Source organism: Hippoglossus hippoglossus, chromosome 10, assembly GCF_009819705.1.
Source record: "Hippoglossus hippoglossus isolate fHipHip1 chromosome 10, fHipHip1.pri, whole genome shotgun sequence".
Lineage (NCBI taxonomy): Eukaryota > Metazoa > Chordata > Actinopteri > Pleuronectiformes > Pleuronectidae > Hippoglossus > Hippoglossus hippoglossus.
Window position 1 is genome coordinate 23963748 of NC_047160.1, and position 17219 is coordinate 23980966.

The 17219-nt window shown below is 41.1% G+C and overlaps 2 protein-coding genes across 4 annotated transcripts; one reads left to right on the forward strand and one right to left on the reverse strand.

Moving 5' to 3' along the window:
- The first annotated feature begins 730 nt into the window (after positions 1 to 730).
- lbx2 (ladybird homeobox 2) lies at positions 731 to 3206 on the forward strand. The gene is made up of 2 exons (XM_034598033.1): positions 731 to 1460; positions 2041 to 3206. Exons 1-2 carry the CDS (start codon positions 1136 to 1138, stop codon positions 2496 to 2498), a joined length of 783 nt encoding a protein of 260 aa, XP_034453924.1. The 5' UTR covers positions 731 to 1135; the 3' UTR covers positions 2499 to 3206.
- Positions 3207 to 8329: 5123 nt separating this feature from the next.
- On the reverse strand, positions 8330 to 14636 carry pcgf1 (polycomb group ring finger 1). Of its 3 annotated transcripts, none has more exons than XM_034598646.1 (9): positions 14490 to 14636; positions 13259 to 13364; positions 12984 to 13136; positions 12744 to 12815; positions 12488 to 12593; positions 12263 to 12305; positions 10004 to 10087; positions 8670 to 8750; positions 8330 to 8513 (listed from the first exon to the last, which is right to left on the reverse strand). In XM_034598646.1, the coding sequence occupies exons 1-9, from the start codon at positions 14574 to 14576 to the stop codon at positions 8463 to 8465; spliced, it is 783 nt and encodes a 260-aa protein (XP_034454537.1). In that variant the 5' UTR covers positions 14577 to 14636; the 3' UTR covers positions 8330 to 8462. The 3 variants fall into 3 exon arrangements, with proteins under 3 accessions (XP_034454537.1, XP_034454535.1, XP_034454536.1); XM_034598644.1 differs by having other exon boundaries at positions 10004 to 10090; XM_034598645.1 differs by having other exon boundaries at positions 10004 to 10090; positions 13259 to 13361; positions 14490 to 14609.
- Positions 14637 to 17219: the final 2583 nt, after the last annotated feature.

Sequence of the window (17219 nt, forward strand, 5' to 3'; positions counted from 1 at the left end):
AAAATTAAATTCACATCCTCCGTCCCTCAGAGTCTGAGCCACAGCTCGGCGTCACCTTTATTAGACGCTCGTTTCACGCTGGCGCATTAAATTACACTGGAACTCTGGGGTTTACCTGCAGGGTCATATTGACGCACGGATAAATTACCAAGAAAAAAAAGGACAGACGACAACAAACGGTGTGAACAAAGGAAGGACTATGAATAATATAAAACTAGTTCAGTCAAACAAATGAGAGTTCTTTAATCTCTGCCTTTAAATTATATAATTTTTGCAAAGACTATAATCCACCACCTGCCACGTGGAACAATGGATTAAACTGGATTATTTTTTCTGTCCATTTGTAAATATTTGTAAGTATTTTTTTAATAAACTTCAAAAATCACCTCCTTAAATGTTCTCATTGTGACTTTAAAGCCAAATCCCCGTGCAACACGGTGTCTAATGCGCACATTACGCATAAACGCCCTGTGCGTAATTACGCAGCTAAATGACTAAATGGATATCACGGCTGGAGACCATTGTTGGCTCGGTGTCCCTCCAAACTTTACCATAATGCTGCTGGCAGAATTCTAATGGGCATCAACTCTCCCTTTCTAGCAGAACAGACCAGCAGAGGGAAACAGATGCATAAACATTTCAGGGGCATCTTTCTCCTCGGCAGCAACAGACTCCTCCTATTCCCCACGTCCAATTAGTTATTATGGTCCGGCCCTTTAAGACGCAGCAGCGGGTCAGCAAGTAGTGTAGTGTTTCTCTAATTGAACTTCGCCCAATCAACAATAACTCGTTAGCAGTCGCTTTCTTTTTCTTGCTGCTCGGGACAGCTTTTTTCTCCTTGCAGGGATTCACCCCCTCCAGTCCGCTACTTCCTAAAGATCCACATGGAGCTTGGCAGAGGAACTGCGGATCTCTGAGGGGAACAGCTACAGAGCGGTTGCCGTTGCAACTCCGCCAGGAGCATGGTTGTTTTGGAGGAAAAGTCTCAGGCGAACTAAGTTGCAGCATTCGGCTTTAAGAGGCAACATTTAGGGGAGTTGTTCGAGCGGCGGAGGACACACGTGTGGACGCGTAAAAACGACCATTTGAATGAAATAATCAACTTTGCGAAAGCAGCGATTGTTCGGGGACTGCGATGACCTCTAGTAAAGACATGAAGGCAGGTTCTGTGTTGCAGTCCAGCGGCGAGGAGAGGAGACGGGCTCCCCTGGACCAGCTGCCGCCGCCGGCCAACTCCAACAAGCCGCTGACGCCGTTCAGCATTGAGGATATCCTTAACAAACCGTCGGTAAAGAAGTCGGTGGCGAGTATCTGTCCGCCGAGAGTGCTGGAGAAAGTCTCGGGCTCTAACTCGGGGAGAAACGGGATCACCACTCCCTCCTCGCCGCTGTGCGCGCTGGAGGAGTTGGCCAGCAAAACGTTTAAGGGTCTGGAAGTCAGCGTGATCCAGGCAGCAGAAGGTAAAAACCCGTTTGCATGTCAAATACGTATTTTCAGAGGGATAGAGAAACTTTTAAAGCGTTTCTTGATGGAAGGAAGTCGCCACACTCACTGCGAGCTGGGCTTTGTTTTGACTTGTAGTGTGGGCATGCAAGGGCAGCTGCATGTGTGTGGAACGAAAAGGCAACATTTACGCATGAACCACAAACTGTGGCTAATACACCAGTTTGCATGGTGTCAACGAGCCAATCAGCTGCTCGGAGAGCCACAGACTGACAGATAAAGCTAAATGGTTCATGCGTATTGTATATTTTGATCCACTGTAAAAAAATGTATTACCTAAAAATGCAGGTATTTGGTCAAATTCTTGGTTTATAGTATGAAAACAAATTCTCCAGTGGGATCCAGTAAATGCTATGATTTAGTCAAGTTCTTATAGAATGTTCTTGTTGTTGTTATTTTATATTTTTGATTTAAGTTTGGGTGAAAGCCTGTGGAGCGAGGACAGGCCTCTGCTGCTGCTGCTGTGGCTCGGGGTGGGGGGGTGAATGTGGCCCTGGCGGTTGTCTCATTCCTCATGTGTGTGTTTTCTTCCCCAAGGTCGTGAGCATGTAAACGCCTTCGGCCAGAGGCAGACGTCGAAGAAGAGGAGAAAGTCGCGGACGGCCTTCACGAACCACCAGATCTACGAGCTGGAGAAGCGGTTCCTGTACCAGAAGTACCTCTCCCCGGCCGACCGCGACCAGATCGCGCAGCAGCTCGGGCTCTCCAACGCGCAGGTCATCACCTGGTTCCAGAACCGCCGGGCCAAGCTCAAGCGGGACCTGGAGGAGATGAAGGCGGACGTGGAGTCGCTAAAGAAGATCACGCCGCAGACGCTGCAGAAGCTCGTCACCATGGAAAACATTGACGACGCGCAGGGTGGCGGCCCCGAGTCCCCCAGTATCTCCCCGACCTCGCAAGGACACCGGGCCTTCCCCCAGTCGCCCTCCTCGTCCAGAGACCAAACCACGGATGAATTCTCGGAGGACGACGAGGAAATCGAGGTGGACGATTGACAGTCGCGTCTGGTTTTCATAAGCAACAGCAACAAAAAAAAGAATATTAAAAAAAAAAAGGGGGCATTTTTTTCTTCCCAAACTTTTGCACGGATACTGACAAAAAGGAGAATATCAACATTTCAGGAAAGTTTTTTTTCTCCTCTTCTTCTGTTTTTTCCTCCATTTTAATTTATTAATCGGACTTGTTCGTTTTTAAGTTTTCACCAACAGGAATATCTGCTCCACTCACACACTGACTTAACTGTTATGGTACAGGAAGACTTGAAAAGTGTGTAAACATCTTAATGTTTCTTTTTATTTTTTTTTGTGGAGGGGTGTGTGGAAAGTTGTGCAATTACTTTTTATTTTTTTGTTGTTTGCCATTTACGCGCATTCTTCTGTCTGGATCTGCCAAATATTTAAATGAACCCCCCCACCCCCTCTCCTCCACCCCCCTTTTTTTTGGTTTGTCCCTGCACAGCTCGGGGTCGATGTCTCAGCACATCACACCTCAAGAGTAAAAAAAAAAAAAATTCAGTCCTGAGCGAAACGTGTGTGAGAGCATGCGGGCCTGTGCGCTGCGCCGAGGACGCACCGCCGTCACCAGCGACTGCGAAACTTTTACGCGCCCCGAGTTCTGTACATAGATCAAACATCCTATGCGATAATTTTATTGTAACATTCTATTTAATCAGCATCTATGTAAATAAAGGTTATATGATATTTCAAAGAAGCTTTTTTTCCTGCGCTCATTACTCATAGAATTTAAGAATCCTAAAGTAGAAAGATGAGGGATTACGCACAGATGAGTCCGTATGATTATTGGGATTATTATGATTATAATATAAGAAAAGGGATTTTTAAAAAGACATTTTAAAGTTAAGGGAGGCCACTGTCGGTTGTTTTCTTTTCTTTAAGGGGATTTTACGTGTTTTATGTGGGTGTCATTGGGACCTAAAGGAATGTTAGACCACATACAGTCACTTTAATATTCAATTTGATTATTATAAGAGTGTAATAACCAGTGGATTTGTCCTCAGAGGTTAAACAAAACAGGGGCTTCCAGCCTGAAGCTCAGCTCTGCCTGGTTAAAAAAGTGGCTCCTGAATAATTGACCCCTGCTTTCAGCCTCCAAGTGCCATGACTTCAATTAGCAGCCGTCCGCTTTCTTTCTTCCCATTCTCTGCGCCGCCTTTCAATACATCTTGTCACAAGAAGGTCCGGGTCTGGCTGCGGTGTTAAGAGAAGCTCTCCTCCACCCCTCACGCCATATGTTTTCTTCCTCCCTCTCTCTCTCTCTCTCTCTCTGCACGACCACTCGTCTTTTTAACACAACTAGTCGACATGATTGATTAGGTTAACCCGCCTCTGGCGCACATAAAACAGCCTCCACCGAGCCGTGGGCAATAATGGCACGCATCTGCCACTCTTCACCCGGGTTTGTTTGGAGAGAAGGGGAAAGAAAAAGAGAGGAGTCTCCCATGAATAGCAAATGGGTCCGTGTGATGATCCTAATGAATAAACCTCAATGGGGAGGCAGTGGAAATGCGACGTGCTGCTGCTGCTGCTCATCACTGACCATTTGTAGCAGGGATCAAGAGTTTGGTGTGTGTGTGTGTGTGTGTGTGTGTGTGTGTGTGTGTGTGTGTGTGTGAGCGAGAGACTAAACGATCAAATGTTATTTAATTCGAAATCAATTAGGACTTTTCACTGGTGTTCAATACAAACAACAGGATTATAATGTGTTTAATTTATTTTCTATATTTCTCTTAATTGCTTCCCCAGATTAATAAAATAAATATATATCGTTCACTAAGGTAATAACCACACATCATGCACTATTCTTTGAGAATTAAAAAGTTTAACAGCCATTAACTGAAGCAGTTGAGATTATAAAGAAGCTTAATTATAGGAGATAAATTGGGTAATTCACATTTTTCAGCTTTAAATGTTTTATTGAAAATAATAAAAATAATAATAATATTAATAATAATTTCTATGGGGCAGAGGAAAGGTGATTCCTGTTTTTGGAGTAACTGTGGTGGCATTTGCATTTTTATAGTCTGATGTACTGCAGACTGCACTGTTCTGTATTTACACCTTAAACATGTTTAAAATAACAAAATAATTATTATAATAATAACTGATGATTTAAAGAAATTATAGGAATTTTTGTTTTTTTCAAAATGAAGTGGAATCTAATTAAATGCCTACTTCAATTACTCTTTAAAAAATATTAAACTACAATTAAACTGAATATGAGAATGTGTGAGTAGAGTAGTAACTGCTGGAGCTGGAGATGTTTCTCCTGGTGAGACAGAGCAGGCTGGCGCTCACAATGGAAGCAATCGTGTGGAATCGGGGAGGTTGAAAAGTCAAGTAGGCCTTTTACTGTGGAGCCACTCAGGACTGGCAGGAGGAACAACACACAGGACGGAGCTTTAAATAAAGTCGGAGAACAAATGGGTTTAAGTCCTCGGCCCTAAACCTGCTGATAAAAGTGTAGGCGCTCATAAAGAAGAGCATCACTCTGTCTGAGACACACAGGATCTTCTCTCATGGTGCCACCGTCTCTATCAACAGCAATGTGTTGTGTTACTTTAGGGGGGTTTTCATTTTAAAATGGAAGAATATATGGTATAGTGGTCAGTTTGAATATAATAACATTATTATTATTATTATTATAGAAGCAGCCGATCAGTAGAATTTTCAACATTAAATTCAAAAGCTGGATTAAAATAATCACACTTTAGTGGCTGTTTGTCTGGTGCCACATTCACATGCACACTTCTCTATGTATTGTAATGAGGGGAAATTAAAGCCCTAAAGGCGCAGAGAGAGAGAGAGAGAGAGAGAGAGAGAGAGAGAGAGAGAGAGAGAGAGAGAGACTAAACAAGAGCCCTAAAATCTTCATTTTGGGGATTTTTCTCCCCCATCATCAAAGTGCCCTGCGGGGACGTGCTCAGGCTTTATCAGCCTGGATGTAATTTGCATGTGCCTGTGTGTATATGCTGCTGGTGTGCAGCTTGTCATGGAGGTTGTATTAATATTCATTTAGAAACATTGGCCACAGGGGCCTGATTTAAAAAGAAAAAAGGTTCATATTAACTTCCAGATATTATCAAGGTCATCGGGAAAATATATAAACACAACAGTTTGAGGAAAATAAGATTTAACAACAAATACCCTCCTTTTTGTTTAGTTAGTCCACTGCTGCCTTCTTCTTCCAGGTTATTAATCTGTGTGCACTAAAATCAAAAACTGTTTTTTCCCTGATAAAGATCTAAACTGCAATTCTAACCTTTGACCTTTAAGACACCTGAAGGCCCTGATGTCAGAAGGATTAAACACGTTATCCAAATGTTAACAATCCACTATATTCACTGTGTTACTGTGTCTAAAAGCTCATTTCTTTACGACTGAGTAACGTGCAGCTGAAACGTTGAAAGTGATTCTGCTGCTACTTAGCGAGCATGGACACAGAATAAGATACAAGGCTTGTGTACAGTCTGGTATCAGCTCCTGTCAGGTTACCAGTCTTTCCTTTCACTCACATCAAAGCTCAGCCCTCCTCCTCCTCCTCCTCCTCCTCCTCCTCTGTCCTCGTGTCTGCAAAGAACCAAGTCTGCCACCTAGTGTCGATCTGGCAGCACTGTCTCTGACATCCGAGCCAAACAGACACATGGAGGCCTGCAGAGATAAAGAGGTCGAGGGATGGACACAGGATTGGGTTTGGTTTGAGTCTGGGGGTGGAAGAGAAATCCTCGTTAAGCCCCTCGCAGCAGAACGCAGCGTTTTCCATACGCTCTCCTCGGCAAGGCCTCTAAAACGTGCAATAAAATATCACCACAGTTAGTGTGTCACATAAACATTTAAAAGATGAGGCGGTATGCCAGCTGGCTTAGCTGCTTTTTTTTTTTCACTTCGTAATGGCAAGAATGCTGCTTAAAGGGGCAGCGGTTTTACACATGACGCTGTGTTTACACATCATAAGGAGCCTGTGAACAGACACCGAATCGTCTGAGCGCCGGAGGGAGCTTTCTGAAATCCTGACAAGGGTTATCTCCAGCTGAGCTCGCAGTTCATAAATCTAGAGCAGAAAGCCCTGGTTTACAAACTGGGGAGGACAGAGATCCAAAGATGTGGGCATTTGTTTGGCTTGCAGGGGTCTGATGAGAGATGCTATTGAGTTGCATTATTGGAAATGTGGGGCCCAGCATGTTTGAACTTTGGCACATACTGAAAAGGGAAAGTCAGGACTTGGACTGGGCTGCAAGAAAGTTTGGACTCTTGCAAGAATCCAAACTTTGTGGGAACGCTTCATTTGACCTATTAGAGGCATTTGCATGAACTTTTAAAATGCAGTTGTTATAATACTTTAATTTCACCAACAAAAAACTAAAACTAGGTCTATAAACAGTAAATTACTACTGTCCATACAGAAGAAAGATCAGTCCTGTTAAAAGTTGAGGTTAAAGTGGTTTGTCACGTAAAAATGATTTACTCTGTGGACAATTTCATTAATTTACCATATTGAATCAAATGGAAATGAACAGGATGTTTAAATGTCAAAGGTTAAAACCAAACTGAAGTACAAAATATTGAAAACAAAATAAAGGATTGTATAAATATCTACTTTGACATAGAACTAAATCCTCACTATATAGTTTAATAGTTATATCATAAGCCATGATAAGTAATAAATAAACATGCATCTAGAAGAGTTCATCATATAAACATCTAAAAGAAATCTGCAACACATTCTAAAAAGTACGATTCAAGAGAAAGATAAGATTTGTTAAAACGTGCAGGAGGAGGTTCTGCAAAGCTGCTGTTAAAAGATCCACCATGTTTGAAACTCAGTGGAAGAAGTTTCAATGGTCTGATAAGAATACAAATCTAAATGTTTTAGAACATCAGTATTAAAATAGTGTGTCTGCTGTGACCACCTCCACCACATCACAGAGAAACCCACCACGAGGAGCCCGGCGGTGGCAACAACTTCCGGTGGCAACGAAAAATCTGCGAAGGCTCAGCAACCGGGGGATGAAGATTTATTTTAAAAAACAAGGCCGAGACATAGAGGCAGAGCCGGACGGAAATGGAACAAGGACGAGACAGAATCCGTGGCCGCAGTCAGGACTTTAAAATAACCGTTCACTCACAAACAGGACGGAGGCCGAGCACTTTGAGACGATGTGTCCAGAGGCATGAAGTGGAAACAGAAACATCCAGAGACTCGGGACTGGCGCTGCAGCCAGAGGGGATTCTACGACAGATGAACTTTTATACGATTAGGGAACATCGTCTTCCTGATTTATATCTGTGCTCCAGTGACGTCACTTTAAGAGTATTTACATATTCCTTTGATTTGTAGGAAAATGATGCATCTGAGATTTTAAATTGTAAATTAATTCAACATGAAAATCTACTATTACTTTAAAAAAAGGTTTCTGATCAAGTGCGAGTCTTTGCCTGAATTTAACATTTAAAAAGCAGATGAGCCTTTCACAGACATTTCAGTATTTATATTTGACGATATTGACTTTTAATGAACTGTAAAATATCAAGCCTACATTAAATGTCTTTATCATAAGGGTTAGAAAACGCTTATATTAATAATTGACAATAGATCAACTTTGCAGAGAAATATGCTGCATCAAAAGTAGGAAACTACTGAGGTCATACAATTAAGTTAAAATTAAATGAAACTGCAATCAGTATAAACTTATAAAATATACATACTTATGTTAAAAGCCTGTGCTAATAATGTAAAATACACAGCTTCTTTGCAGATGTAGATTAAAAATATATGTATATTTAAAAATCTTTAAGCAAGTGATTCAAACTTCTTTTTCTCATTTCAAATTTATTTTCAAAAATACAAAACAAGGAAAATAAGTATATGTACACAAACACTATTAAAATAGAATATGTATGGTACAAAATATGTACAGCTTTCCTCCCGACTGAGAACAAATCCTATCTGGTCCTTTTGTCCTTGATGGTATAGTGAAGCACTAACGGTTGAGCCTGAGACAGAGAAAGAGATCATGTTTAATTTAAAGAATTTCTATTTGCCTCCACACATCAGCGAACTTTCTCCCGAACAGTAAAACAGAGAACGTGCTCATGTGTGAAGGAATGTTCGACATTCATTGGTACGAGTCGACACTGGCTGTACTGTACCTTGCCAAACCAGTGCGAGAGCCATAATCGTTTCATGGTCATGTGATCGGGCAGAGACTCGTTATTGAACAACATCTGGACCTGTGGGGGGAGAGACCACACAAACAGATGTAAAAGGTGAACATCTGGGAGCTCAATTTCTGTTCCTTAAAAAAGGCGACAACGAAGAAATAAAAAACAAAACACAGGCAAGTTTCTCTTGATGATTCCGTGGCCATCATGAACTCATTTGTTAAATGGATCTGATTCACGATAATGAAAACATCAGATGTCCTTTTTGTTTCAGATTTCACTTCCCAGCACAAAAAAAATTAAAAAAAAAAGCATCTTACAACAGGAAATCTCTTCTTTCCCCACAGACAAGTTAGTTAGAGAAAATCTGTACCCGGCCTCAGATCTCAGTGTCTCTACTGTGGTAATTTGGTTTAATGAGAAACATTTCACACAAGGGGGATTAAACGCTCGTAAACAAGGCTGACAAGGGTTTGGTGATTTATGGTCTGGATGGATGTTCTGAGGAAGAAAACACACATGTTGTCTCCGAGCGCTCGACTGATGATTCATCTTTGGCCAATTTCATCATTTTCTTTAAAAAGGTCGTGTGTGTAAGATTTAGGTGAAATGGATCTATTGGCAGAAATTTAATATAAAATAATCCCGGTGACGTTTTCACTCGTGTGTTTAATCTAAATTATACTAATTGTTGTTTTCTTCATATTTAAATACTTTATATTTTACATCAGGAGCGGCTCCTCTCTATGGAGGCGGCCATGTTTTTTACAGTAGCCCAGACTGGACAAACTAAACCTTTTGAGTTTCTATGACAACTGAAGTCTACCACAGGTTCTCTTTCATGTTTGGAAGGGGGGGGGGGGGGTGAAGGGTATTCAGCTGCAACATGGCACTTCACCACTAGATGTCACTAAATCCTACACAGTGAACCTTTAAGAATTCGTAATAAAAAGGTGCGATAGTTATGAAGTATTGAGTTGAAGTCATGTTGCTACGTCTAAGTATGATTAATAAAGTTTATCGTGACAGACTGTCCCAATATATGATTTTACAATAGCTAATTTCAGATGTGAATCATTGTTATATTTTAAAATCTTAGCCAATAGGACCTCAGTGAAAGTTGAGTAAATGACAATGGTTAATAACTTTCTTATAGAGAGTAAAAAGTATATTTGGAAAGTGTAAAATTATGCAAGTCTAATTATTATTGGTATCATTTTTCTTCCATACAAGATGTGGGTTGTCTTTTAAGGAGATTTAGTGACGTGCAATTTGTATTAAAACGTCTTCTTCTCCTGAGCGGCTGATACTGACGCACTGACCTGGTGTTTTTCCACGTTTAGCCGATGACAGAGAACTTTCCGTAGGTGTCTCACTTCAGCTCGGACGGAGCATCGAACAAACTTCTGCTGCAGAGAGAAGGTCAAGCAAAAACTATAAATCTGCAGAGAAGCAACACGACCATTCAACAACTCGTTAAAAATAAATAAAAAGGCTCCATCACTTCAGTACCAGGACGCTTGTTGTGTCGTTTCCCTGATTTTCTTATTTGCACCGCATGCGATCGAACGGTGGAAACTCGCTCTCACGTTGTCAACTAACTCCTCGTCAACAGAATCAACTGGTGCAGAATTTACTTTTTGCTCAGAGCGCTGACTCACGTTTCTGCCTGTGCCGTCCGCTCAAAGTAAAAAAAAAACCTGACCGTCAATAAATAAATCTCTTTAGTTTTGCTTGTAACACAAGCAGAACTGGCTGCTGTCTATAAACTTCTATTTTAAATCTAAACATTATAAAAAGCTTTTAAATGTCTGCCCCGACACTGAACACGTTTCCAAGCACGTTAAGAAAAACAAACTAATAATGAGAAGTGTATCGACAGGGTGTGGCGCACTCCTGTTACTGTTCAGATTTACGGTTAACAGAACCCCAGGTTTCTGCTGGACGCTCTCCAGTCTCACTTGACTTATTACACACTATTAAGCCTTAGAGCTAAATTTCCTTTCCCCCCGCGGTCAGTACAAGACAGTATTTCTTCTAAAGCCGAGGCAGAAATATCATTTACCAAATCCCCCCCCCCCCCACTCTGTAAAAAGCGTGGAGGATGAATGGACACACAGCGTGTCCAATCAGCATGAGAAAGTAACATGTAAGAAAGGTTAAGAGTCACAACTCTAAACCAGAGCGCTGCAGGAATCAGCGTTTCTCAGGAAACTGATCCGACTTGAAGCCTCGGCGTGTTTACACCTTGGTTTTAAAAACTTTGAATAAAAGGTTGGACGTCACTTTCAGGATAGAGTGAAAGAGAAGTACACAGCATGAGTCTGGAAGGGAACCAATAAAACCGCATGTTCCCATTACTATTATTATAATGTGACATCAGATGTAACAATAAAACACAGTTTATGTTAAAACTGTTCAACCTCAATAAAACCAGATTAAAATCACAAAAACAGTCAGTTCGACTGAAATAAAAGAAAACGCTTTCAAAGCTCTGCAAATACAGGAAAACATTTATAATCTAAACACAGTGAAAACATTTAAAGAGAAACTCTGAGTCTTGATTTGTTGAGACTCAGCAGAGCCACACACAGGCTGTTTGTTAAACAAGGTCGCCCCCTGCTGGCTGAACACACTCTTTGCAGTCCGGTGATGATAGAGAACAAGCAGAGAGGACTTTAACACAAGTCGTGTGTTTGGATTAAGTTGTTAAGGATTGAGTTTAAGGTTCTTTTGTTCGTGTTAAAGAGGTGAAGCCTCTCAGAGCTTCAGATCCTCTGAGCAGCCGTTCCCTGGTCGAGGCTCAGAGGTAAAGGGGATCATGTGTTTGCAAGTTGCACTTTTCAGCCTTTTATTTCCATTTTATTGTATTTTGATTATTCCTTAATGTCCCCACATTTATATCTTAGAGCACTTTGGTAAACTCTGGTTATTTTTTAAATGTTCTTTATAAAAGGATTTCTATGCCAGGATTTGTTTCACAGGACAGAGGAAATGTTGGAGAGTTTAGATATTCAGAAGCCGTGTTAATGAACAAAATAACATTTTATCTGTCAGTTATGAATCGCTGGAAACACCAAATTATATACATTATTGGCTGCCACCATTTCTTTCATGTCTGTTTTAGACATAGACACATTTCTGTGTAATGTTTGGACTAATGGACACAAACATTATTCAACACTGTGGCGCTCTCACTCCAAGACGTAGGTTGGAAACACCACAACACTTTGTAAAACAACTTCACTACAATTAATGAGAAATGAGTTGGTTTAAGTGGGAAATGGAGAAAGATTACACGCTTCACTGATTCCCACTTATCCATGTTTGCTATGAGGCTTCATCTGCAGCCACACTAACCAGCTCACACAGCTGATTTCTGCTGAGGCTGCGGATGTGCCATGTACTTGCTGAGCAGATCAGGGTAGAAAAATTACTTTAATTAAATGAGCCCATGCAGACGTGTTATCCACAGTCGAGCAAACCTTTGAGCTAAGTCGCTTCAAGGCATTCAAACTGTTTCTGTGAGTAAACTTCTACCTAAATGTGTCTGAGACTGTTTATTGGTATGAAGGACTCACCTGAAGAGTAAGTTTTGCTTTATCTTTTCCAGCAAACGACGAACTGTGAAGAGACGACACAGAAAAAATACACATTATTCTGGGCGAGTTTAACTTGAAACTCTTAATTAACAAAAACACATACGAACACAGTCACGTTCTTATTCACACTTTATCAGATTAAAGTCAATAACAAGGCAAGAAAATCCCCCACAGATCAGTTAAATAAATCCAGCAGAAACTCACCTTAGTCTTTCTAGACACAGTGAAACCTGCTCGTCGTATCTGTAGAAGTGAGCTTTCGAATGGTCAAAGCTTGTGTACGGTAAACCTGTAGCATCGGGAAGTGCATCTGGAGGGAGGAGAGACACATATTTAACTTGACGAACAAAAGATCAAATTAATTTTAACCACCAGTATAGTACCGTCCAGACTCAAACGCAGCAGCAGCGATGCATTTTATAACTTAGATGTAGAAGTGAGGCTGCAGCCTGAGACTTACCGTCCCCGGCAGGTTGGATGACTCGCTCCAACCCTCGTGACTGATAAAACTCTTTTATTCTTTTGTCTTCACCTGTTAAAACAAGAACAAGGATTCAATACAACTAATTAAACAACAATTAAAAACCCTAAACGTGGTAGATTGACAAATTAACATTTAAATTCTAATAAAAGATTTCTGTCTACCTATGATTTTAAGCTGTTACAACTCACTACCACAGACATTAGACGTTATACTCACTCTCTTGAAGTCCAGGCACCAGCTTGTAGACGATGTCTTGCATGACTCGATCCAGTTTGAGGTTGAGTAGCGGCTGCGTCTCGTGGATTTTGATGTTGCACATCGGACAATACTTGCTCGTTTGCAGGTATTTCACGATACAGCTTTTACAGACTAGAGCAGAAACGGAGAAACAAAGATGTTGAATTTGTATTATCCAGAAAACATCCTGTTGAAAAGTGATAATTAAATAAACAACACGAGAACAGACGTCCAGGATCTGTTTCAAAACTCACAGGTGTGCAAACACTCTGTAATCGTGGTGGCGTCTATGAAATAACCGGCACACAGGTAGCACACGATGTGTTCGTTCAGGTCCTTGATCTTCAACTTCACCTCCTCCTGTCAAGAAACACAAAGAAAAGTGGCTCACAATTCTTAAAAAGTAGAAAAGTTGTCTGGGTCAAATCGGGTCAAGTTGTTACAGCATCGTCTGAGATTGTGTTCAAACCATGTGGATGAGTTACACGAGAAGGAAACGCAAACACAGGCAGGAGTGAGAAACTTTCTGAGTCACCTCCACGTTCCCATAAAGATCTGAAACACGACCAGAATGACCACTGCTTCTTAGAGGCTCATGACCAGTAATGCAAGTTAACTGTTACAATAACTGTAGTTGACATCTAGCTTTTAAAAAATGCAAAATTTGGAAAAAATAAATTTGGTTCTGCTGATTTGGACACATGAGAAACACAAGAAAAGTTCACGTCTGTAAAATCCTTCAATGGAGAATAGTTCAATCAGAACTGTTCTTTTCATCATATTGCAATATCCTTGTTTTCTTCTTGTTTTATTTATTTATTTATTTTCATTTCTGCGTCTGTCCCATTGTAGAAGCATGATCAGGAAACAGGAAGTGAACTTCAGAGTAATAACACGACGTGGCTCACAGTTTGTTTGTTTAAAGAGCAAACAGCTGAATGTTTACTTCCTGCTGTCCGGTGCTGACCTTTGACCTCCGTGTGTGTAACGAGGAAAGTGGACCCGGGGGAAACAGAGGAAGGTGGGAACGTGTTCATTTACTCAAAAAAGTAGTTAAACATCTGCTTTTCTAGTCGAGTTGGAAGCGAAGTGACACCGAATCAAACTCGCGCCGCGGACAACGTGGTGTTGTTGTTCCTGTTTCACTCAGCGGTGACTTCGCTGCGCGCTGAGCCGAGAGAGGAGCCCCGGAGTCGGCAGCAGTTCCGCTCACACGGCGCCTGGATCCCGGAGCACGGATGAATTCGGGGTCTTTAACGGGCGACGTGATGAAGAACAACACGGGTGTGACCTCCTCCTCCTCCTCCTCCTCACGCATGCTCACAGCCGCCTCTCTCTCCAGCATCCCTCTCCCTCTCCATCAGCCCCGCGGAGAACACAGCGATCTCCCGGTAAACACGCGCCTCTAACCCGCCGCCGCCGGGCTCCAACCCGCCGCACGGCTCCTCCCCGGGGCCGCGGGGCTCCACCGCGGCCGACACTCACCTCGTTCCGCAGCGGGTCCAGCTTGTAGACGGACTGGAGCTGGTTTCGTAGCCGCATCGCTATGGCCATCGGACCTTGCTCCGCCATCTTTGGGAATTCTGCTTACTTCCGGGTAAACCGGATGTGTCAATTTCAGCAAACTGGAGATGGCGGGAAACCGCGACGTATTAACGCGGGAATAAATTAATGAAACAGAGAAAAAGACGCAACTTCTAACACATGAAATAAATTAGTGTTTTTATTTTGTATTTATTGTTTCCAGACGAACACATTTTAAAACTTTATTTAATTAAAAGAAAATAAATTAACTTATGAATAAAACGCCACTTCAACACCTCAAAGTTAATAAATAAGATATTAAATAAATATATCGTTCATTGTACGCAAACCTACACATTTTGTTCTTTATTTAATTTTAATGTATTTTATTTCATTGAATTTAAAATAAAAAAATCAAGACAATAATAAATAAGATGCCACTTCAACACCTTAAAGTGAATAAATAAGATTTTAAATAAATGTATCATGTCACTCATTATATGCAGATAATTAAACTAATGAATAAGACACCACTTCACCACTACAAGGAACATAAATAAGATATTAAAATAAAGGAGTTTTCTCACATGTACATTGTCACTCATTGTATGCAAAACTACACATTTTTGACTTTATTTTAGTGAAATATAATGAATACATCTATATTTAAAAAATATAACATTAAAAATACTTAGTAGTACTTAGTAATGCTGCATGGTCCACTCTCAGTTGAGAGAAAACTTTGCCACAGTTGATGAGCCTGTATTGTCCACCCCCACCAAGACGTATTAGTGTTATCTGAGAGAAACTTGACTCTACAAGTATATAAACTATCAAGGATACTCGACAACCAAGTTCACTTCTCTTGGATGTGGCCTGGACGACTGAGAATCTTAATACACGTCTTAGATGGAGATCAACTACTAACACTTACTTAAAAAAGCAAACTCTGATCAGGGTGAGCCTACAAACTGAAATATAACATTTTATATATGTTTTCATAAAGAAAATGTTTCAGTCAGAAATAGTTCTTCTTTTTTTATTACAGTGGTATATTGTCAGTCTCCATTCTGGGCAATAGAGGGCACTGCAGGTACATGCTTCAGCCACTTGTTTAAATCTGCTGATATTTATTTACTCTCACGTGGAGAAATGTCACTCTCAGCCCCTCATGCACTTCTGAGTTTATCTTTGCATCCTCTTGCTCTGTGAGTCAGGTCTTCAAATTATAAACATGTACACACAAAGCCTCAATGTCTTAAAGGTATTATACATGTGCATGAATCTAATGTTTATTTTATGATGATCATGCATGGGCTATACAGCACACAGTACTTTATTCTATATTAGAACCCTCCTGGTAAGTCTGACATGTGTATTTGGCACTGGCCCAGACTAACAAGGGCTAAAAGTGTGCTAAGACAGAGCCAAACACTGAGGTGTTCCAGGATAAAGGGTGAAGTGTGGGAAAAAACCCACAGTTAAACCAACCACAATCCTCAGCGACACAGAGAATGCGGTGGGTCTTGTAACCTGAGTCCTCTGACATCCTGAGACCTACAGTACACCGGTGGGCGGGCTGCCTGCGTGCACTCCAATTAGATCTGCTAAATTATGTCGGGCACCATGATGTGAAGCTCGTGATATATAGTCGGCAACGTGGCGTCAAAAGGTAAATCAGCAGGAGCTCGATCAATCCATCAAATTATTAGAAGCATCACGTCCATAAAATGTAAGAAAAAACTAAATACACATTGCAAATTCAAATATGCTGTACTCATGTTTATTAAAAATTATGCAGATGTTCATGTGACGTAATTAAACAAAGCACACTGAGAAAAGATATCAGTTAAAATAGGTTTTAAACTTTATACTTTAACTGCTCTTAATGTGTAATTATGATGTGTATTTTTTATATATAAAGATATTATCTACTTTCTATTCTTTGTAATCCTTTAAAGTGGCTTCAGGTATTGTTAAAAGAGCTATATAAATAAAATGTATATTATTATTATAACTTGAAAACAGAGTTTAATTGGCTTCACGGGTTCTGATCTTTGCAGCCATAACCCTTTTCACTCAGAGGAGCGCTTGTGACTGATGTGTTTGAACCCCCAGACTGTTTTTGGAGGAGGTCTGAATGAATACTTCTCTCCCCTCCTTCAACAACAAGCATCAAGGGGCTCTTGAGAGAAGCACTGAACCGTCGGCCCAGTGGCCAGCAGTCGAGGGCCGTGCTTGTCCTGGGCAGCTCCCAGACCTAAATTTGCGTCAGTGTTGTGTGAGAATGAAGCCGGGTGTTGAAATGAAAGTGTGTGGGCTCGGGAAACATTTCTGCAGATAATCATGTGGCTTGTGTGTTTGGGACAAGATTATTCAAATCAACAGTTTGCTTTGTGTGACTTCAGGCGTTTGCCGCAGCCCAAACACATCTGAGGTTCTCACTCAGACATGGGCGAGAATCTGTTTGTCTTTCCAAAACCTTTCTCACAATCATTTAATTATGGGAAGAATGAAAAGTAAAAGCTTTGTGGAAAAATTGAATTTCCAAATGGGGGGAGAACATGTATTCTTGGTTGTGGCTGAGTTGCGACAGCAGAATTAGTGTCGGCCCTGTTTCAACAGGTCGTCGTATTGGTATTACATGTGGAGGTCTCCTTGATCCCTCCCAGAGGGCTTCCAACCTGCGGA